Genomic DNA, 22,822 nt, shown 5'->3' with positions numbered 1-22,822 from the left:
CCTTTCACAATGTGCTACCTATCCTTCCTGGACTAGAATAAGATCATTCTTATGTACTCAGAGTACACCTGTTTCCAGTTCTGAAAAATCAAAATACTTACTTGTGCAAGTTGAAAGGTATTTGAGACTTGCATCTGATTAACAATCAACCCAAACTCACGGCTGCACTCCACAATGCCTATCAAAATAATACCCTGGGAAGCTTGCACTGTGAGGCTATGCCATGCTATGGAAATGGAAGGTGACAGTATTATCAACTTTATAATTATTGCTACATCCTCAGAAAGGAGGTTTTCATGGACGCAAAGTATTCTCATCATGAGCTTTAGGATAAAATCTTCCTCTGGCAATCACTTTCCGTATGGCCATCTGGACATCTTTGTTCCTGAAGCTATACACCATTGGGTTCAACAATGGAGTCACAACTGTGTAGGTCATTGTCACAAGCCTGTCTTTGTTAGATGAGAACTTGGCTGAGGGCCGCAGGTAGACAGAGGAAGCACAGCCATAGTGGACAATGACCACCGTGAGGTGGGAGGCACACGTGGAGAAGGCTTTCCGCTTGCCATCAGGGGATGGGATCTTCAGGATGGTATGGACAATAAAGCCATAAGATATGCAGATGAAAGTCAGGGGGACCATGAGGGCTCGAACTCCAGCAATGAAGATGACCAGCTCATTGATGTAGGTTTCAGTACAGGCAAGCTGGATAACTGGTGAAATGTCACAGAAGTAGGGGTTGATTTTATTGGGACCACAGAAAGGGAGTTCAAAGACTAACAGGGAGCCTATCAGTGAGAACAAAAAGCCAATCAGAGCACAAGTGGCTGCCAGGTGTCCACATACCGGCCAGCTCATTAGGACAGGGTACCAAAGTGGATGACAGTCAGCAGCATAGCAGTCATAACTCATGACCCCCAGCAGCATGCAATTAGTGACAGCAAAACCAAAGAAGAAAAACATCTGAGTGGCACAGTTAATAAATGAGATTGTTCTGAGCAGAGACAACAGATTTATGAGCATCTTGGGCCGGCTGACAAAGGTGTAGCATGTCTCAGAGATGGAGAAGATCCCCAGGAAGAAGTACATAGGTACATGGAGGCTGCGATCCAGGCATATGACAGTGACAGTGGTGATGTTCCCACTCAGAATAATCAGATACAGGCACAGAAATACAGCAAAGAGGATGAGCTGCATTTCTCCAAGGTTGGAGAACCCCAGCAACAGGAACTCTGTGACAGAGGAGAAGATAGCCTGGTTGACTTGGTCCCCAAGATTGACCAACAGAGAACAGGAATGAAGGAACAGACTGTTTATTTACCCTGAAAGGTGCAGGTGGTTCATCCCACTATGATTGAGGAACAACAAATAGAAGGGGGAGGCAGATACTGGCAGGGAATGCCCTGTCGATCGTGTCGATTTATGGAGCTGTTTCAAAACTCAGAGTACACCTGTCTCCGTGACATTTCTGCATCTCTTATAGTGCTTAGGTCTAGGTAATTTTTTCACACTGCGTATTTTGAATAGCAATTAGGGAATGGAGATGTCTGAAGATTTCCTGTGTGACAATCCATCTCTGCCATTTTTCATCTGCCTCTGTGTTCCCTAGCACCTCTCTCCCCGGGTCTTTATGGAAATTAAAGCACTTAGCACAGCGCAAGCCCATTGTAGACTGTTAGTAGATGTCAGCTTCTGCTACCCATGTTGTTTAATCTTCCGGAAGTGGTGGCTAGCTCTTCTGACGTTTTCTATTGGATGTGATTTAAGTGTATTTCCACCTAAGATTTTCTTTTTAACCCTATAGTTTTATTTTTTCAAAACTACTGAACCAACATTCAAACCCAACTTCTATTTGTGCATATTTTTAGTAATAATAATAATATGCTGATGTTAGTTTGTCTTTTGATCGAATCCCACAACCTGTTTGACCCACTGGACAGAGGGGAGTTAGAAGGAGCCTTAGTGCACTAAAGTAGCTCTAGAATGATCTCAGGTTCTCACAGTCAGGCTGGTCATTGCTTTTACCACATGCATACCACTCTGCCAGGAAGAGCAACCTGATTTATTATTTTTTTTTTAAAGATTTTATTTATTTGACAGAGAGAGCACAAGCAGAGGGAGAGAGAGGGAGAAGCAGGTTCCCTGCTGAGCAAGGAACCCGATGTGGGACTCGATCCCAGGACCCTGGGATCATGACCTGGGCCGAAGGCAGCCGCTTAACTGACTGAGCCACCCAGGTGTCCCAAGAGCAACCTGATTTAGAGTTCTGCTATAATTGTAGTTTTAAACCTCAGACAGAAATCCATCCAAACCATCAGACCTTTCCTCAGTATGAGCCGTTATATCTCTGCACATTTTCCCTGGATTTCCAACAGAGCTTACCACTGCGTTGGACATACCCGATCTTGAGGGGTTCAGCTCCTGCAATTTTTCTCCACTAAAGGATGGGCAGATCCTTTCCCCTCAATTCAATTAAAATCAAATGGAACACTACATCAAAAATTAATGATGTAATGTATGGCGATTAATAAAACATAATAAAAAATAGTTAAAAATAAAAAATAAAATAAAATGTGAATTTAATAAAGTGATAAACGAACATCCCAAACAACCAAATAACTGAAGAAAATAAAAACACAGTGTGGATTGCAAAATGAAATTCCTTAGCTAATGTAACTCAATTCAAGAGGCCAACTGACTGCTGATCCCACACCTTTGGGGTGCAGTTCTTTCATCCGCACCAGCTCTGACTGCTTTCAGTTCCCTTGCTTTTAAGAGAAGGCTGGAAGCAGAAGTATCAGTTTTATTTTTCTATCTATGACTCTGGCTCTTCACAATCCTCTCTGCATCTCTTAATGGCTAAGGAAAGCACAGCACCAGGCTCTTCCCAGAGGAGTATCATTCATTTACCTCCTCAGATCCCATCTCTAAGGCTTATGCCGTAGATTCTTTGTCCACACAGTATTTGGACAATGAGGTCTAAAGACAATGGAAGGTCCGTAAGGGAAAACATCTCAGTTAGACACTCTTTTTAAACTTTCGTCCCCTCTTACACTTTCCTGGTATATCATTGTCACCACAGAATAGTTGCATGTGACATTCGACAATGGAAGTTGAATGAACTAAATGTAGAAAGCTCACTCTTGACAGGGAGTCATAGGTATTTGCCCTTTCTTTTTCAGTTATCCAGGGAAGACTTCCTTAAGGAACCAGTCTTTCAGGGATGGTGGATAGAGGAGGAGTCCATTCCATGAGCTCTGGGAAACATAAATTTTAAGGCATTTGTTTGAAGCCATCTCTTTGACTGTTACAGCTCAGCTGGTAATGCCCTATTTTATTTTATCTCCCCAAAGCCCTATACTATCCTCCATGTTTTTAAGCTGCTGTATACGTGTGTGCCTTGCTCTCCTCACATGCCTTGTGTCCTTATTAGTGCCCATCACTAATGAGACTAGAGCTCATGGAATAATTCGAACATTTCTAAAATTATCATCCATGACTGGCACTTGTCTATCAGTGGACCCACACACTATCTTCACTTAATTTCCCACATAAAATAACCCAACAGGGGCTATTTCCCTTTGTGCCCTTAGCACACGGCTATTAGAATTCAGCAACACCCAGAGATCTTCTAATCAAATGAGACTAAAACATTAATGTTACTACAAACATTTCTGTTCTGAAATGACTTTATTCTATTCCTTTCTATGACTGACATTTCAATGCCCAAAATTGTGTATTCCTACCCCCTCTGCTGAGAATTCTGAGAAGTATCCCCTAAAGCATCACTGAAAAACTTTTCTTTGGTCTCTTGTTAGCTGTGGTGCCAACATGCTGGTTTATATTTACACTTCCCAAAACTCCAGGGAGCCATCGTTACAATATTATTTTTGGCACAGTTCCAATCCTTTCAATGAGGAGAGAGGATGCAGGAAACACCACCTCAAATCTCACAGGTCAAATTGGATAGAAAGGGAAGAGGAAAAAAAAAACTGGCATTGGCAATTAGTCCCAGGTTGCCTGGTAGCTCATTAGGAGCAGATTAAGAAAAGAGGCATGAATGTCAGAACCCATCCTGCAGGAGGCGACACAGGGCTATCTCTTCCGAGGTCTTTCATATGAGGAAGAAGGCTTTTCTTTCCTTGGGCTTCCTCAGGACAAATCAAGTCTTATTCTATCATTGCAAAAGAAGAAACAAAGTTCCCCCTGTTAGTCTAGGTTCTTCTGAACCCCATAAATTTTGCACTGAGGAGAGGGCGTGGGAGCATAGTGTGAGGGAGGGGGGAAAGTGTGATGTCTTATGAGACCTGGAAGAACAGCAGCGAAGAGCAGATTTGAAGACTGAAGGGAGGGGTAGAGTGTTTGCATGCAGGTCACAGACCTGACTCTCTGCTTTTCCTTAGCTTCCTAGAGATGACAACAAGGTCTCCAATCAGTGTCTGGCCCAGGAGTAGGGATTAGGACTAAAACCGGTGGGTAGCACCCTCCAGGGCTTGGCGAGTCCCCCAGTGATCCTCATTCATCCCTGCAATTCTCTGAGGGCCTGACCCAAGACAGACAAGAATGGCTGTGGCACTGGAGAAAAACCGATGAAGTGCCCACTCTGCATTTGTGTGCTACTGATCCCCTATGCTGCATTGGAAAGGAGGGTAAAAGTCACACTCTTCTACTGCTGGACTCAGGCAACGCAATTTCTAGAACTTCCCTGGAAATTGTTATGCTTCCTCTTTGGTGCGATAATATAAAATTCCACCCTCTGTACCTTCCCTCATGAGTCATGAGTGACTCACACGAGGATGTGAGAGGGGATTGAAGGCACTTGGCAGCAAGGTCCGCCCCCATGGCACTGTTTGCTGTAGGCCCTGGAGTGGCTCCAGGCAGACATGTTCCTATTGGCAATCCCTAGCAGCTGCCTGCAGAGCAGCAGAAACTCCCAAATGAGCTCATCCTAACTCAGAGTCTTTTTCTTTGCAGTTATATCCCTTTCAGAGGCTACCAGCAGAGATCTGACAACAGCTGCTTCCAGCAATTGTCAAATGTGCACGTGAGTCCTTCCAAAAAGCCGCTGGATCCCGGGGTTTCTGAGACATCTGGTCTGCTCAGTGCATCTTCCTGAATAAGCATTTCTGCCCAGGGCGCTGACCTGTCCTCAGCCTTGTTGCTGCCCAGCACCTGTTCAAAAACCCCTAAGGTTTCCAAGTAGAAAGAAATCTGAAAAATACTGCAGTTAGTCACATTTCTAGAATCATATTTTGACACAGTTATGGATCTAGGACCTGCCTTTTATTTCCTTCTCAGGCATGAGAGGATACTTTCTAGGAAGTTATAAATAACCATTCTTTTTTTATTAGAGTTTAAACTCAGGTTTCCAGTAAACTTAGATGAAACATAATTCCATCTCAAATATTTCAATATAGTCCATGCGTGCAAGCAAAGAAATAGCCCTGGACATGCTTTAATCCCACATTCAGAGAAAAGTATGTAAGCTAAACTCAAATTCAGACACTTTGTCTTGAGTAAAGTTTTGTTTGTAAATACTATGTGTCATCCCCAAAGCAGCAGGTCCACACAGCTGTAAGGGCGGCTTTCTTGCCCAGTAGACATTATAATTAGGCACCACTCCCAAGTATGAATAATGTGAACATATGAAGCATAGGTTCTAGTTATATTTTCCAGCAACTGCTATAGGAAACTAATTCTACTTTCTATATTTACATTTTCTAGGATTCTATAAGATGAGAGCTCTCCTGAATCTTCATTTCCATTGCTCCTCTCTCTGCCCCAGAGAGTGAGGAAGAGAAGAAAAAATAAACAATATTGCATGATATTAAAGTAAAAATATATATATTAGGTGAAGAAAAATAAGGTAGTATATATCAAAGGTACAATTTAAAATATTTTTTAAAATGAATCCCTGAGAAGAAAAATGAAAACAAAAATTTCTAATACATAAAATATAAACAGTTTTGAGCTGAAAAAGAAATTTCTGTATTTGATATAATGAAAGTGGCTGTTAGAAGATACTTAAACTTAAAACTACTATTTAACATAAAAACTAACAAGATATGATGGTTAATTTTTTTTTCATATAAACTTGACTGGGCCATGTAGTGCCCAGGTATTTGGTTGTACATTATTCTGGGTGTGTCTGTGAGGGTTTTCTGGATGAGCTTAATATTTGAATTAATAGACTGAGAAAAGCAGATTGCATTCCCCTATGTGGGTGGGCCTCATCCAATCGGATGAAGATCTGAATAGAACAAAAAGGCAGAGTAGGACAGGTTTCTCTCTCTCAGCCTGTCTTGGAGCTAGGACGTTTGTCTTCTCCTGCCCTAGCATCTGCACATGGACTGGAACTTACACACTGGCTCTTCTGGTTCTCAGGTGTTCAGTCTTGTACTGGGGTTAGACCACTGGTTCTCCTGGATTTCCAGTCTGCCAGCTGAAGATCTTGGGGCTTGTTAGCCTCCATGCTTGCTTGAGCCAAATCCTTAGAATCATCTATCTGTCTATCATCTATCTATCTGTCTATCATGTATTTCTCTACCTGATGCATCTGTATGATCTACCTATATAAGATATATAGATATTCTACTGGTTAAAATTACATTATCAAAAGATGACTGTGTTATGTTAGCACCTTTGGTTTTCAAGTGAAAGAAATACAGTGCAATTTAGCATAAGAAGAGGGACTCGGTTAGCTTAAACAACTGGGAAGTTCAGGACAAATCTGATCAGATATGGCTCAATTCAGGAGTCCTGAATCACAGGTCAATCTCTGAGAAGTGTCCTTATCCATAATTTACTTCTCTTTAATATGTGTCACAACTTTATGTGCAGTTATGATTATTTCTTCCTCTACATATCTGTTTTCTACTCCATGGGGATCTTTCTCCCTATTTTGCTAAATGTATAACCCCATCTCTAGGATATTGCCTGATACATAATAGACATTCAATAACTATTTGTTGAGTGAATGAAGGTTTATTGAATAAGTATTTTCCTCTTTCTCTCTTTAATTTGACCTAGCTTCACTCTTTGTGTTAGATTTCTTTCTCCAACATCTGGCTTTATCCAAATAACAGGATAAAAATGGAGATGAGAGTCTAAACCTCCATTCTTAGTGATGCAATTCAAAAGGCTGAGAGAGTCAGTCTACACAGCTATATATGGAATTTAATCAAGATTCCTCCTAGATAGTATAGAAGGTGGAGCACTATGTGGTTGACTTCACAGGCCTTTTTACCCAGCCCTATACTGAAGGATGGAGGGGGTAGGGTTTGTATCTCAACTGAAACACTTGAAATGGTTCCTAGATAAATTATGTCTTATTGTACGGCAAAAAGTGAAAAAAAATCCAACTTACACTGGATTCAGTACATAAAACGGAAGATGAATCCATCAGCCCTTTATCTGAATATACATCAGCACATCAAGAGATTAGCTGCAGGGGCGCCTGGATGGCTCAGTCGTTAAACGTCTGCCTTCGGCTCAGGTCATGATCCCAGGGTCCTGGGATCGAGACCCACGTCGGGCTCCCTGCTCCACAGGAGACCTGCTTGTCCCTCTTCCACTCCCCCTGCTTGTGTTCTTTCTCTCACTGTGTCTCTCTCTGCCAAAATAAATAAAATCTTAAAAAAAAAGAGAGATTAGCTGCAGGCAAACTGTGAGTCATAGACTGTGATGTCATCAGCCCATGAAGTCATCAGCCCATGATGTCATCAGACCCTGAAGTCATCAGACCATGATGTCATTGGACAATGATATCATCAGAGCTCAGTCTGTTTTCCTAGCTCTCCTCTCTTCTCTCCTTCAGTTTCACTCTCTACCTGTGGTTTTCTTCATGGTACTGAAAATGGGAAGCAAAACTGAGGTCATATTTTTAATATATTGCTTGTACAGAGAAACAAAATAGCAAGAATTTGAGTATAATGTAGGGATTAGACTCAGTTTCTGCTCCCAAGTGTTGTACTGAGAGAAAACAGTAAAACTGTGACAACAGTAACCTTTCCTTGGCTAGAGATTTCAGCTATTGTCCTGTGTTCTTGAATCAATAATTCCAGTCACAGAATCTTGACCCTTTCAAACTTTCTAGTAATTTGTAGTTACTTGAATTAAATTTTCTTTGAAAAATGCTTATATAATTTCCTGTTTCCTGCAATAATTTCCAACTGAATTAATGATTAAGTAGTTAATTAGGGAACTATTGAATAAAAGTATTCTATTTAAATCATGGGGTTAAAACTTTCATAAAAGTAAAGGGAAGTAGAAATTCTGCTTCTGGTCTCACTGAGTGTCTACTTAATCAACCGTCCTGAAGATAACTATTACAAAATCTGGAAAAAAAAGACCCACAAAGGGCAACTACATGAAAGCACTAAAGATAGGATGACAGCAGGCAGATCTAGTGTGTAGTAAACACCTGGAAGAAGGTAAGTACACAGCATAAGCTTCTCTTTGATATAGCTGTCAGTTTTAATGAAGGCCAGAGTCAGCATTGTTTGTAAAAAGGTTAAAACTCAAAAAGGAAACCAATAGGTTTTCTGGCACAAAGAACCAGGAGATAGAGTTTGGGGTAACCAGAATGCTGAGAGGTAAGGATAGAATCCTGGAAATGGGAGAGCCAGAGAGAGAGATTCATTTTACATATATGTTCTGTCCAAATGTCTGCTGATCCCCGAAGCACATCTGTGTGGTCAAGACTCAAAGCAACCCAGAATATGAAAGACTTAAACAAATATTTGAACCACCACCCAAGGGAACAAATTTTCAGTTTTAGTCCAAACAAGTTACTTGCCTACTAAAACTAAAAACACCAACAATTGTTAAATTATTTTAACAGAGTCTCTACAACATAATATTTACCAAGTCACACTTTAAATCCAAAATTATTTTACATAAACAGAACCAGAAAAATATGGCCATTCTCAGGAAAGAAGGCAGTCAATAGAGATCTGATGAGATGTAATTTGATGTTGAAATTAGTAAGCCAAGATTTTAAAACAGCTATGGTAACTGTATCCAATGATATAAAGTAAAATGTACTTATAATGGGTGAACATATAACAAGTCTCAGAGGAGAAATAGAAACTGCGGAAAAAGAACCAAAAAAAAAGAAAAAAATGATAGAACTGAAAATACATTATATGAAAACAAAAACAAAAACAAAACCACACAGAACTTCAATGGATGAGATTGGCATCAGAATGGAGGTAACAGAGGAAGGAAGCAGTGAATGTGAAGATAGAGCTATAGAAATGACTCAGTGTGAACAAGACAGGAAAATTATGAAAACAGATGAACAGAACCTCAAGCACATGAGGAACCACACTGATCAGTTTGACACATGTGTAATTGGAGCTCTATACAGGAATGAAATTAGAGAATAAGGCAGAAAAATTATTTGAAAAAATAATGGCCAGAAATTTCACAAACGTTCTTCAAGACATGAATTTACAAATTCAAGAATCCCAACATATCTCAAGCAGGATAAATAAGAAGAAATCCATACCTCAGCACATCAGAGCCAAACTGAAAAATAAAAAAAATAAAATAAAAAGAACAATTTGTGAGAAATGTTGATGGTATTTTGATAGGGATTACACTGAATGTGTAGATTGCTCTGGGTAGCATAGATATTTTAACAATATTTGTTCTTTCAATCCATGAACATGGAATGTTTTTCCATTTCTTTCTGTCTTCCTCAATTTCTTTATGAGTGTTCTTTACTTTTCAGAGTACAGATCCTTTACCTCTTTTGTTAGGTTTATTCTTAGGTATCTTATGGTTTTTGGTACAATTGTAAATGGGATTGATTCCTTAATTTCTCTTTCTTCTGTCACATTGTTAATGTACAGAAATGCAACTGATTTCTGGGCATTGATTTTATGTCTTGCCACGTTGCTGAATTCCTGTATGAGATCTCGCAATTTTTGGGTAGAGTCTTTTGGGTTTTCCACATAAAGTATCATGTCATCTATGAAGAGTGAGAGTTTGACTTCTTTGTCTATTTGGATGCCTTTTATTTCTTTTTGTTGTCTATTGCTGGAACGCTCTTACATTGTTGGTGGGAATGTAAGCTGGTGCAGCCACTCTGGAAAACAGTATGGAGGTTCCTCAAGATGTTAAAAATAGAGCTATCGTATGATCCAGCAATTGCACTATTAGGTATTTACCCCAAAGATACAAATGTAGTGATCCAAAGGGGCACCTGCACCCCAATGTTTATAGCAGCAATGTCCACAATAGTCAAACTGTGGAGGGAGCCCAGATGTCCATTGACAGATAACTGGATAAAGAAGATGTGGTATATATATACAATGGAATATTATGCAGCCATCAAAAAAGGATGTAGATGGAACTGAAGGGTATTATGCTGAGCAAAATAAGTCAATCAGAGAAAGACAATTATCATACAGTTTCACTCATATGTAGAATATAAGAAACAACACAGAGGATCATTGGGGAAGGGAGGGAAAAACTGAATGGGAAGAAATCAGAGAGGGAGACAAACCATGAGAGACTCTTAACCATAGGAAACAAACTGAGGGTTGCTGGAGAGGAGGGGGGTAAGGAGATGGGGTAACTGGGTGACCAGCTTTCAGGAGGGCACATGATGTGATGAGCACTGGGCGTTATATTCAACTGATGAATTACTGAACTCTACACCTGAAACTAATGATGTACTGTACATTGGCTGATTGAATTTAAAAAAAATCTTGAAAGCAGACCAAAAAAAAAAAAAAAATTAGGACCAGAAAACAGTGGAACACAAACCTAAAAATGATAAAAGGAAATAAATTAATAAAACTACTAATTTGGAATTCTATTTCCACTGAAAATACTCTTTAGGATTGAAGGTAAAGTAAAGACATGTTTATCTAATAGGAAACTAAGAAAATTTGTCTCAATAGACTTGAACTACCTTAAATACTGGAGGGAGGTTTTCAAGCTAAAGAGAAATTATACCAGACAGAAAGTCAAGTAGTTGGGTGTCAGAAAGTATATATTTCCGTTTTCCTTCCTAACTAGGGCTTTCCAAGTAAATAAACCTATAACCTAACTTGAAGGACAAGGCTTGAAACCTAAAATCTGCTAAATACTTAGTGGCAGATTGACCTTCTGAGAAGTATGTGTTCCCTCTCAAAGGGGAGGAAACCTAGAACCTTGGAACCAGGTGTTTATCTTCCAAAGAATTGCAAATAACAAGGGAGCACATGTCCCTCTCCCTCTCTCAGGAGGGGAAGGTAAATATTTCACTCCTAGATAAGCTCCCAGATGCCTAATTTCAGGGTTATTCATCTGCAGTACAGACCTCCATGTGTGTATGGTGACATCTGGCTCTCATCACACAACCCAGAAGGATTAGGTCAATAGGAACCTATTCAGTCATTGCTGTAAGTAACAATAATTTATCCATCCTCTGAAAACCTCATGTTTACTTCCAGGATAATATGAACAAATAGAGATATTTAAAAAGCTATCATCAAGAAGAAATGAGCATTAAAATTATAAATATTTTGAGTAAACATAAAAAATATTTTTTCTTCTTAATTTCTTTAGAATACTTATGAATAAAGCAAAAAAAATGCTACATTTTCCTATGGGTTTTTATTCCTTTTTTTTTTTTTTGAGAATGAGAAAGTGGGGGGAGGGGCAGAGGGAGAGAATCTCAAGCAGACTCTATGCCCTGTGCAGAGCCTGACACAGCTCGATCTCATGGCCCTGAGATCATGACCTGAGCTGAAACCAAGAGATGGATGCTTAACTGACTGAGCCACCCAGGTGCCCCCTTTTTAATTCTTTTTTTTTTTTGATGGGGGTGGGGCAGAGGGCCTATGGATTTTTAATGCAGAGAGATGTAATGTACTTTAGCATAAAGGATAAGGTAGGATAAACCGATGTATGTAATTCCAAGGCTTCCACATTTCAAGTATAGTCACAACATTAACCCTAAGTAGATTGTAAAAATTATGGATGGAATTGTACTTCAGCTCTAAACCTTTCTGTAATTGCTCTCGTGATACTGGAACACTTCTCCCCTACCAGCTGACATGACAGTAAGCTTTGTCAATAGAAGATGCTGAGGGGACAGCAGAGCTAGAAGGGGACCCTGTTCCTGGGTCTCCTGTGCTCTCCTCCAACTGGAGGCCATCAGTGCAAGGGACACCCAATGGCTGCACTGTTCCCACTGGCAATTCTCCCAGAAATTTCCATGTTGATACACTTCCCATGGATGCCTTCTTCAGTGCCTCAGAGGGTGACTCCCCAGCAAGTTCTGAGGTGTAGCTCCTCCCACAGATGGCTTCCCTGAGAAACCTAGAGGGAGGAATCCAGAGGGAATTGCACTGATTCCAAAGCTACCTCTAAAAAGACAGTTTGGAATTAGTATAAATGTGGACAAATAGATCCAAATAGGGTGTCCAGAAATAGATCCACATTTGTATAGGCAATTAATTTTCTACAAGGCTGCTGAGGAATTCAGTTCAATAATCTTTCCAATAATGATGCATTTGGGTGGAAAAAAGAATCTTGCTGTTTTCTCTCACCATATAAAAATAAACTGGAAATGAATCATTACCTTGCCTGGAAGAGCTGGTATTATAAAACTTCTAAAAAATCACACTGGATGAAATCTTAGTGAGCTTGGGTTTTGCAAACATTTCTTAAATATGACTCAAAATGTATGAGCTATACAATTCAAAATCAATAAGTTGGACTTTATTGAAATGAAAGAAAACTCTGTTCTTCAAAGACACTGGTAGAAAATTAGAAGTAAATCACAACATGGTGGAAGTGTTTTGATAACACAGATATGACCCAAAAAAGTACTTAGAAAATATAAAGAACTCCTACAATCCAATAAGAGGACAAACAATCAAATCCAAAAATCGGAAAGGCAGTTACATTCCAATTGGGAAATGAATAACAGGTGTTGGAAATACTCAACTAAAGAAAATACAGAAATGGCCGATGGACACACAAAAAGATATTCAACATCTTTAGTCAGGAAGGACATTCCAGCTCAGCCACAGTCAGATCCCATTACGCATCTACGTGATGGATGAATTTAAGACTGATAGGTTGTGTTGAGGATGACAAGCAACTGGTAACTCTCACACATTGCTGTGGAGAGTGTCAGATGGCAAACTGCTTTGCCTAACTGTCGGACAATCTCTTATAAAGTTAACATAGATTTACTACATGACTTCTCAATTCCACACCTAGATATTTGCTTAACGGAATGAAAAAACTCTATGCATTATGGAAATATGTGCACACAAATATTTGTACAGCTCTGTCCCTAAGAGCTGAAAACTGAGAAAGAACTACATGCCCATTATCGGGTGCCTGCATAGACACACTGCAGTGTTATTTATACAATGCAACAAAAAGAATGAACTCCAAAGTCACAGATGGCGTGGATAAACTTCAAAAATATGCCTAACGGAAAAGGCCAAAAACCAAAAAAGTACATGCTATGTGATTCTATTCATATGAAATTCTAGTATTGTCAAATGCAGTGGTGATCTAGGGAACTGATTGGGAGGGGGCAGTGGGACAATTTCGGGGTGTTGGAAATGTTTTATATCAATTATGGTGGTAAGTACATGGGTATAAATATTTGTCAAAACACAGTAGACCATACACTAAAAGTGGGTGTCTTTTATTACATATAAGCTATGTCTCGATATCTTTCGTTAAGAGATGAAACATAAATGAACCCAACACCGCATATAAAAGCTAATGCTGGAAAGCAGCTAGAAGCAAATGTGAGAGAAGGTTTCCTTCAGCTTGATTTAGGAAAATATTTCTTAGACAAGACCCAAGAAGCATTAAACATAAAAGAATAAATTTATAAGTAAATTTAATCAAAATTAAAAAGCTCACTCTCATTAAAAACACTATTGAGAAAACAGAGATGCAAGCTACAGACGGGGAGAATATTCACAATACATGTATCTTACAAACAACTTTAATCCAGTGTTTATAAATAAGTCCTAAATTCAACAATTAAAAAAGCAGTCTTATTAAAATAGGTAGAAGACTAGAACAATTTGCTAAAAAGGCATATGACTAACAATAAGAAAATTTTTAAAAAAGCATTCAACACAATTAGATATCAGGGTGATACAAAATAAAACTAAATGAGATGCTATTTACCCTACTAGAATGACTAATATATTTAGAAAAATGAAAACAAAAGCAGAACAAAACACCTGACCTTACCAAAAGTTGTAAAGAATATTAAGCAACCGGTGGGAGTTTCATGTGGCACACCCGCTTTAAAAAACAGTGGGCAACATCTTATAGAATTAAATATATATCTACCCAGACATAAGAGAGAGGAATAAAAGCAAATGTCCACAAAAGACCTTTGCAAAATATGTTCATGGCAGGTTTATTCATAATAGCCAATAAGAAGCAACAACCCAAATGTCTATAAACAGATAAATGGGTAAGTATATTTTTGCATATTTATACAAGAGAAGCCTACACAGCTATGAAAGAACAGAATGCCATGAGATTTTTTTTTTTTCAGCAACAAAAAAGAAGGAAATTCTGCCACATAGATGGAACGTGAGGACATTATGCTTAACAAAATAAGTCAGACAGAGAAAGATAAATACTGTATGACCTCACTTATATGTGGAATCTCAGAAAGCTGAACTCATAGTCACAGAGAGTAGAATGGTAGTTGCCAGGGGAGGAGGGTGAGGAGGATGGGAGATGTTGGTCAAAGGGCACACACTTGTAGTTATAAGATGAGTAAGTGCTGGGGTCTAAGGTACAGCATGATGACCTTAGTTAACAACACCGTTGTGTTATATACTTGAAAGTGGCTGAGAGAGTAGATCTTAAATGTTCTCACCACACACACAGAAAAGGTAATTTGTGAGGAGATGGAGGTGTGAGCTGACCTGACTGCGGTGATCACTTCACAATATACACGTGTATCATGGTTACGTTACACACTGTTATCTTACACAATGTTATATGCCAATATATCTCAATAAAGCCAGAAAAAAGAGAAATCAATAGTGTGTTGTCTCAAGGCAGGAAGCCAGCTGGAAAGTGGCATGGAATAATATTTAGGGTGATAGAACTGTTTTATTTCGTGATTGCTGTGGTGATTAAGTAGGTGAATGTATTTGCAAAAACTCATAAATAACTTACACTTAAAATACTTGAATTTTATTTATGTAAATTATTTCTCAATTTAAAAATAAGGGAAAAGTGAATGCAAAAGGGAAGTTAAAATCCCCATGGCCACATTTTTAAGAATCAAATCAACAAAATATACTCAAGAAACTCAAAATATGGTATTAAAAATTGTGAAAGAGAAAGCAGAGGAAAAGACTGATTTTTTCCCCTGATAATCCTAGTATCATGAGAACAAGAAGAAAAAACAACTGTCAGTGGCAAGAACCTAAAAATCAATTGGCCAACTTGAGAACATCATCCAAAACAGGGAAAGCTTATGGTCTCCGTTAATGGTTGGATAATTTCTGGTGGCAGCACAAGAGGACCTCCTGCTACAAGGCTGGCGGTGTGAAGGTGGTCCAGGCTCCTCTCTGGGAGTGCAGGAAAACCAGTCTCACACAGATGAACTCAGACAAAGATCACAGTCAGATCGCCCACAAAGTTATTCCAAGGGACCATCTAGTGGAACAACACCCCCGTTGGAATCAGCCGTGTACCTGTACAGTGACAATCCAGATGCAGACTCCCCTCCACATAAAGGCTACCTGCCCCGGTGGGGCCCTTGCTTGGTGGGGAGGCTTCAGCTGTCCACCTCTCCAGGCGTTTCATTAGCAACACAGACAGCTCGTCCTATGTAACAGTCTCTCCCACAGCGACCCACACCCAAACATTGACTGATGTGGGTTCCTAAAGTTCTGGCCATCTTGGCCCAACACAAGGTCCCTCTGAACAGTCATTGTGCTACAGAACTCACCCCCAGGGGGGCTGACGCTGCCTCCGAGATGGGAGTCCCTTCAGCAGGACCATCTTTTCTGCCGAGGATGGCCATCCCACAAGTGTGAATCCCATGCATTTACTAGTAAACATCCTACATGCCACGCCCTCTCAGAGTGGGCTTCCTGGAGAGCTCACCTTGAAAGAGCCTGGAAGAGTCATCCATGAAACAGATGGAAACCCCTACCCAATATTTCAGAATAAGCTGAAAGGAATTAAAGAAATAATAGAATAATAATAGAAATAATAGAAATAATAGAATGTGCAAAATACTAGCAAAGATCAGAATATGCCTGTATAAACATAATGGATAAGGCCATCAACAGGAAAAGCAGATATGAAAGAGGGAGAACTAGAGAAAGGCTGAAAGTAATTCTGGAGAATGCATCCTCTAGATTTCTAACCTTACAAAGTTTGAAGCCAGCCAAGCACGAGACATGACATGAGAAGCCTCCAGAGCTGTTTCTGTTGTAGAAAGCAGAGAGAGTAATGAGATGTTAGTGATATTCCAGGTTTTGAGCTATTTAGGTTCTCTCTGTGAAAGTTCATTGCTGCGCCAATCGTGTTTGTATGCTTTCCTGTTGCTGTTTTGCTTCCTTAAAGTGAACATGATATACGGTTCTCTCATGAATGCAATATGTTTTATATGAAGGTATTAACGATAATATTTTCTGTTCTCTGCATTTTTATATTTCCTCTAAAAATATTTTGCTCTTATGTCTTGACCTCCGTGTTCTTCTTCAGATGTCTGGCAAGCCTTGGATGCTCAAATATATTGCAGACTGTGGCACTGGAAAACTTGCTAGAAGCTGTGTGTGGGTGTACCTAAGACTGGTGGGCTCCCTGTAGGAGGAGAGCCAGGCAGAGCAAAGTCACTCATTTTGTTGAGGTTACTCTGGCAGAAAGAGATCATCCTCTTTCCTAAGGGACTTGTTTAAGCGGGGCTGTCACCTTCTGGGAGCCGAGGTGGGGAGAAGCCGGCGACAGGCACGCTCACGCTCACACTCACCCCTGCTTCAAGCACAGTTCCTGCTGTGCCACCTGCTCTGGAAAAGAAACCCCCAGAAAAAAAAAAACCCCAGGCTCATCCTGGCACGGAAGAAATAGAAAGCAACCCTATCAGACGAGAGTCTGCGGTCTGGTCTCTGAGCTCTTTGTTATCAAGTTGTGATGAGATGGGTATGAAATGCAACGCAGTGAGCAACTGTTGCAGAATGTGACATTACTGAGACATCCCATCAGTGCACACACAGCTTTTGTACTGGACCTCTCTCAGATGTTCTTTTCCTTTCATTTCTCTAATACTTTATTTATTTATTTTTTTAATTTAAATTTTAGGTGGTGCAATATTGGTTTCTGGAGTAGAACCCAGTGATTCATCACTTACATACAACACCCAGTGCTCGTCACAACAAGTGCCCTCCTTAATGCCCATCCCCCACCCACCTCCCCTCCATCAACCCTCAGTTTGTTCCTTGTCATTAGGAGTCTCTTATGGCTTGTTACCCTCTCTCCTTTTTCTCTTTACCCCCTTCCCACATGTTCATCTGTTTTCTTTCTTAAATTCCACATATGAGTGAGATCATATGGTATTTGTCTTTCTCTGACCAACTTATTTCACTTAGCATTTTTATTGTGTTTTACCAAAGTATTGTGATGAAACGGGCAAAGAAAAGAAATCTGTCCTTCTGCAGGTGATCTGAGCAGCACCGAGCGAGAAGCTGTCCTCCTTCCTGAGACATTAACCAATCTTGCTCTTTTCCACAGTACTGGGGAGGTTTGAGAGTGAGGAGGATGTCCAGATGCAGTTCTGTGCTGGGACCCAGTTTGCTTTTGGTGGGTTTCCCACCTCGTGCAGGTTTCCTACCTTTCAGCTTTGTCCCTTCTGCTTAGAATCATTTTTTTTTTTGCCTCTATAACTTTTTTTTAATCCTTCCTGTGTATTATCCTCTCCTGTTTGCTTCTTGATGAGTGCTTTTGTGTTTATTATTTTAGTGGGTTTTGGAATAAAATATATGTGTGAAATCCCAAAAAGTTTATTTAGCATTTAAAAAATAGATTTCATAACAAAATTCATAAGTCAGTATTGCTAGAAATATAATTGTGAAGTATTTGAAATGAGCACAATGAAACCATGACAAAACATGTGCACACAAAACAAATCATAATCTCTCATACTAAAATGACTTAATTAAAAAATTAAGATGGTATCCATAATATGATACTATTTTAATCTAAATAAAATATTTCAGAGAGAAAAATTTGGAAAAAACTTAAAATGCAATAAATTCTAAAAATAGGACTTGTACCAGTCACATTTTGTCACTAACACACACACACAAAATATAAGTAAATAATAGAAGTTATTTAAATATTAGCAAGGAAATATCTATTATAAATAAACAAATACTTGTTCCTAAAAAATATTTGGGCAATAAATGACAATTGCAAACATGTTAGGAAGGAAATAAAAAAGAACAGAATGAATTAATGGAAATAGCCCATGCCGTGCTTATAGAGATATGTAGTGCTCTAAATGTCTTAATTATTTAACGACTAAGAATGAAAATAATATAAAAAGACTTAATCCAAAACCTAAAAAATGGGAAACAAAAATAGAAATAGAGGCAATAATTTTTAAATATAAGAGCATTATTGACGATTATACTACTTTAATTTGAAAATCTAAATAAACTTAACAAGAGAGAATGCAGTTACATTTCACCTGGAAATGGAGTCATATGTGAAATATGAACTTCACTTTCATTCATTATGCTTCAAAGAAAATATTGATATGCTCCAGCATGTCCCGAGGGCCGTACACAAGAAGACAGAGTGTCTGAAATTCAGGTCATATAGGTAATAGGAAAAGTCCCAATTGTCATAACCACCTCAAACATCTGTGAGCCAAGATTGGAGTCAGTGTATGATATGAGAGACAGAGAGTGTGAAAATCATAGAAAGGTGAGTATCTGCTACAACAAAGGGAAAGCAACAGGTCAGCGAAGGATGGGTTCCCTGGGAGGTACTAAGGAAGGACCTTCTGGACAGGGGACATGTGGGACAAGAGGGCCACCAGAGTCCTTCTCTCTCAAAGTACAGAGTCTGATGACAACTTTGAAACTGGGTAGCTCCCTCTCCTTACTGGATTCAGTGTGGAATGCCATGGAGACCTCTCCTCCAGCCTTCTTCTGGGGACTGGATGGTGGATTATTTTTTCCACTCATTTATGTAGCATATCTTCTACGTTATGTAACAAGCAGTTCAAAGGGGTAGTCAGAAAAGGCACCCAGAAATATCATTTTCAGAGAATTGGAAGAAATAAAATGTCCTTGCAAAGATGCTCAAAGCCTTAATTAATATGAGCTTCCACTCTGTGCAGTTGTACATTTTACATGTGCTTTCTTTCATCTGATCCATTAGATACAAACAAAAACCCTGTGAATTAGAAAAGAAAAATTATACTATCTTTATTTGCCATATTTTAAAATTCAGATTCAGAGAACAATTGTGACTTTCTTAAAGTCATGACTTAACCAGTGTCGGGTTGAAACCTTCTAATTTCTAGTGCAGTAAATGATTTCCCCATCATGTCACGCCCTCACATCTAAGCCACCTTCAGACTCGAGCACCTCCTTTTAAGCTGGACGTAACCTTAAACAAAGAGTACCATCAGGGCTTTGGGGCAAACAAGCCAGGGATAGAGCAAGAGATAAAAGTTTTTAAGAGCCTTTTGAGAACCATAAATCATAAGGACATAAGGAGGAGGAGGAGAGCAAACCTTTGTGACAGACACTGTGCTATCTCCTTTAATCTTTACAACAGCCTTGAGAGGAACATATTATCATGCCTGCTTTACTAAGAGAATATTTAGACCCTGCAACATCAAACAACTTGTCTAAGGCCACACATTTATACAGACAGATATTACCAGAAACTGTTAGGCGTTGAACACGTAGTGACACATTTGGCCCAAATATGTGTGTACTGTTGAAAATGTTTTAACTATAAAGTCTTAAGAGAAACCCCAGTCTTCCCAATCATTTTCCGAATGGCCAGCTGTACATCTTTGTTCCTAAGGCTGTATACCATTGGGTTCAACAGGGGGGTGATGATAGTGTAGGTCACTGTCACCAGCCTGTCTTTTCCTGATGAGTATTTGGCTGAGGGCCGAAGGTAGACAGAGGAAGCACAGCCATAGTGGACAATGACCACAATAAGATGGGAGGCACAAGTGGAGAAGGCTTTTCGCTTGCCCTCCGCAGATGGGATCTTCAGGATGGTATGGACAATGAAGCCATATGAGATACAGATGAATATCAAGGGCACAACAAGCGCCAGGACGCCACAGATGAAGATGACCAGCTCATTGACGTAGGTTTCAGCACAGGCAAGTTGGATAACTGGTGAGATGTCACAAAAGTAGTGGTTGACCTTGTTGGAGCCACAGAAAGGGAGGCTGAAGACCAAAGTTGTTCCCACCAGAGATATTAGGAAGCCACTAACAATGCAACTTGCTGCCAGCTGTCCACACACCCTCCAGTTCATGAGAACGGGGTAGCGCAAGGGCTGGCAGATGGCAGTGTAGCGGTCATAACCCATAACTCCCAGAAGCAGGCAATTGGTGGCAGCAAAGCCGAGGAAGAAGAACATCTGGGTGGCACAGCCCATGAAGGAGAGTGTCCTGAGGACAGAGAGCAGGTTGATAAGCATCTTGGGCAGGATAACAATTGTGTAGAAAACTTCAGAGGTTGAAAGGACACAAAGAAAGAAGTACATGGGTGTGTGGAGGCTGCGGTCCAGGTGGATGACGGAGATGATGGTGAAGTTTCCACTCAGGATGATCAAATAGAGGCAGAGAAAGAGCACAAAGAGGACAGGCTGCAATTCACCGAAGCTGGAGAAACCCAGAAGGAGGAACTCAGTGACCTGGGAAGAATTGGCCATGGAGAGTGGACGCCACAGAACAAAGCCAGTGTGATCAGGTCCAGAGACCTCTGGGACAGAGGAATAGAGAGATTTACCCTTCATAACGTAGACAGCACCAGTCTGGTGTGAATGAGAAACAACTGGAAAGAAAGAGAAAAAAAGGATTATAAATTAACCAAAAATTATCCTAAATTAATATGTATCCACAGTGCTGTTTCTCTGCCAATGATTTTAGCAGTGAATCTGGGGTAAGTGTTCACACGAAGGCATAATATTTGCTCAAATAAAGCCTATCCTTTCACCCCCCACTCCACTCTTGCAGACTTATGTACTCTCCACTTAATCATTTGATGATCTAATATTCAAAAGAAACTTTATGTTAATTATGATTTTCCGTGGTCATAGCTTTATCCACATTGCTAATATGTATATTCCATAAGCAATAGCACCAATGTCTGAGGATCCACCTCTCACCTGCTTTTAATACATTCATCATCTAGGGAAACACCCTTGATCTGTCTTTGTGTTGCTGACCTCTGAAGAATACAGCTCCTTTTCATTATTAACAGTTTACCCCATTTCCATGCAGTCATTCATTAAAGGTTAATTTGGTTTAGACCTACTGCTTCTGTCTTAGAACTAGTTTTATGATTCCTCTCCACGCCCTTGAAGGACAGTAAGCCTGATTTCCCTTGCAGAAAAACCATGGCTGGAAGAATTTAGTTTGATTCAGCGTTTGCTGGTTGCCCATTGAGTTGCACAGCTTATCCCTGATATACCTGACCTGGAGACTTGTTAGACCATCTTTCCCAGGATCTGTCTGTGAATTCCTGGGTAAGGAGGCTCAGATACTTTCCCTAATGCTTCTGATAAGTTATTGTTCCTAGTGCTAGATTATATATATTTTAAATCAAAACATTCTTGTCCTTTCCCACCTCTTGCCCAGATCTGTTTCTTCGCAAGGATTCTGTGTCTCAGTAAAACCGTTCAAAATCCTCCTCATCATGTAAGCTGTGAATTTCTGAGACATATTTAAATACATGATTTTTCTCATCCTCCAAATGCAATCTATTTTTGTTCTGCAATACTTCTAGGATCATTTCTTCTTTTCTGTAAGAAATTAGCTCTTGTCTGGACTACTCCAAGAGCATGATAGACAGACCCCCTGGTTTATATCTCATTCCACTCTAAACCATCTTCCACTGTGACCTCAGAGTTGTCTTCTGACAAGACAAATCCTAATCCTATTAACAGAACTAAATAACACTTAATTGTCTACAAAGCTAAGGCAATCATTCTGTGTCTCATATTTTTCCCCAATATAACTTTCCACGCATAACTGCCACTGTATATTCCTTCACATATGCTTTAGTGTTGAAAAACTTTGAACAACCATGTCATCTTTTATCCTACCTTCTAAATCTGGAAATCATCCATACTTTATGTTTGTGGTTGTTGTTGTTTTTTCTTCTTTTAATGTGACTTCTTTAAATTCTCAGTTAAAGTAACACTGACACATTGACTCCTCCCTACAACTTCCGAATTGGGCTTTATTGTCACTTTCTCTTGGTTTTGTTAGCAATTGTTGGAATCTCAGTTGTCACTAGTATTATGTGATGTCTTTGACTTCACAACGTGTCAATTACCAGACTTACAGTAGTGTCTAGTATGCACCAGGTGCTTGAAGGCTTGCTGAAGAAAAAATAGATGACCCATATCCCAGGGCTTCTTCTAAATTATTTCAGAATACCCAAGAGGTATGATTCCAGGGGTTTTCCAAACTTGTTCCCTTAATATTCATTTGACATACAATATTAACCTTCTGCTTTAACATTTTGGGATTAAAAAAAAAATCTCTCCAGTGTCATTCTCTAAATGCAGAGACAAAAGAATCATTAAAAATTGCTGCTTTTCC

At 39.6% G+C, this 22,822-nt stretch overlaps 2 protein-coding genes across 2 annotated transcripts; both read right to left on the bottom strand.

The window, feature by feature from the left end:
* Positions 1-294: 294 nt before the first annotated feature.
* LOC102740705 (olfactory receptor 10R2-like) lies at positions 295-2,397 on the bottom strand. Its single transcript, XM_006740868.2, has 2 exons — positions 2,321-2,397; positions 295-1,309 (listed from the first exon to the last, which is right to left on the bottom strand). The coding sequence occupies exons 1-2, from the start codon at positions 2,395-2,397 to the stop codon at positions 295-297; spliced, it is 1,092 nt and encodes a 363-aa protein (XP_006740931.2).
* A 17,586-nt stretch (positions 2,398-19,983) lies between these two features.
* LOC102741002 (olfactory receptor 10R2-like) lies at positions 19,984-20,962 on the bottom strand. Its single transcript, XM_006740869.2, has one exon. The coding sequence runs from the start codon at positions 20,923-20,925 to the stop codon at positions 19,984-19,986; it is 942 nt and encodes a 313-aa protein (XP_006740932.1). The 5' UTR covers positions 20,926-20,962.
* Between the last annotated feature and the right edge of the window lie 1,860 nt (positions 20,963-22,822).

The sequence above is a fragment of the Leptonychotes weddellii genome, chromosome 6 (assembly GCF_054177405.1).
Source record: "Leptonychotes weddellii isolate Sample4059 chromosome 6, ASM5417740v2, whole genome shotgun sequence".
Taxonomy (NCBI): Eukaryota; Metazoa; Chordata; class Mammalia; order Carnivora; family Phocidae; genus Leptonychotes; species Leptonychotes weddellii.
This window is presented reverse-complemented; position numbering and strand designations above follow the sequence as displayed.

What these genes read in the sequence shown, in the direction of transcription:
- LOC102740705 (XM_006740868.2), bottom strand. Translation starts at nt 2,397, where the DNA reads ATGTCCAACGCAGTGGTAAGCTCTGTTGGAAATCCAGGGAAAATGTGC. An exon ending in ACGGCTCATACTGAGGAAAG is followed by an intron (nt 1,310 to 2,320) that starts GTCTGATGGTTT and finishes GTAAATAAACAG; the next exon opens with TCTGTTCCTTCATTCCTGTT.
- LOC102741002 (XM_006740869.2), bottom strand. Translation starts at nt 20,925, where the DNA reads ATGGCCAATTCTTCCCAGGTCACTGAGTTCCTCCTTCTGGGTTTCTCC.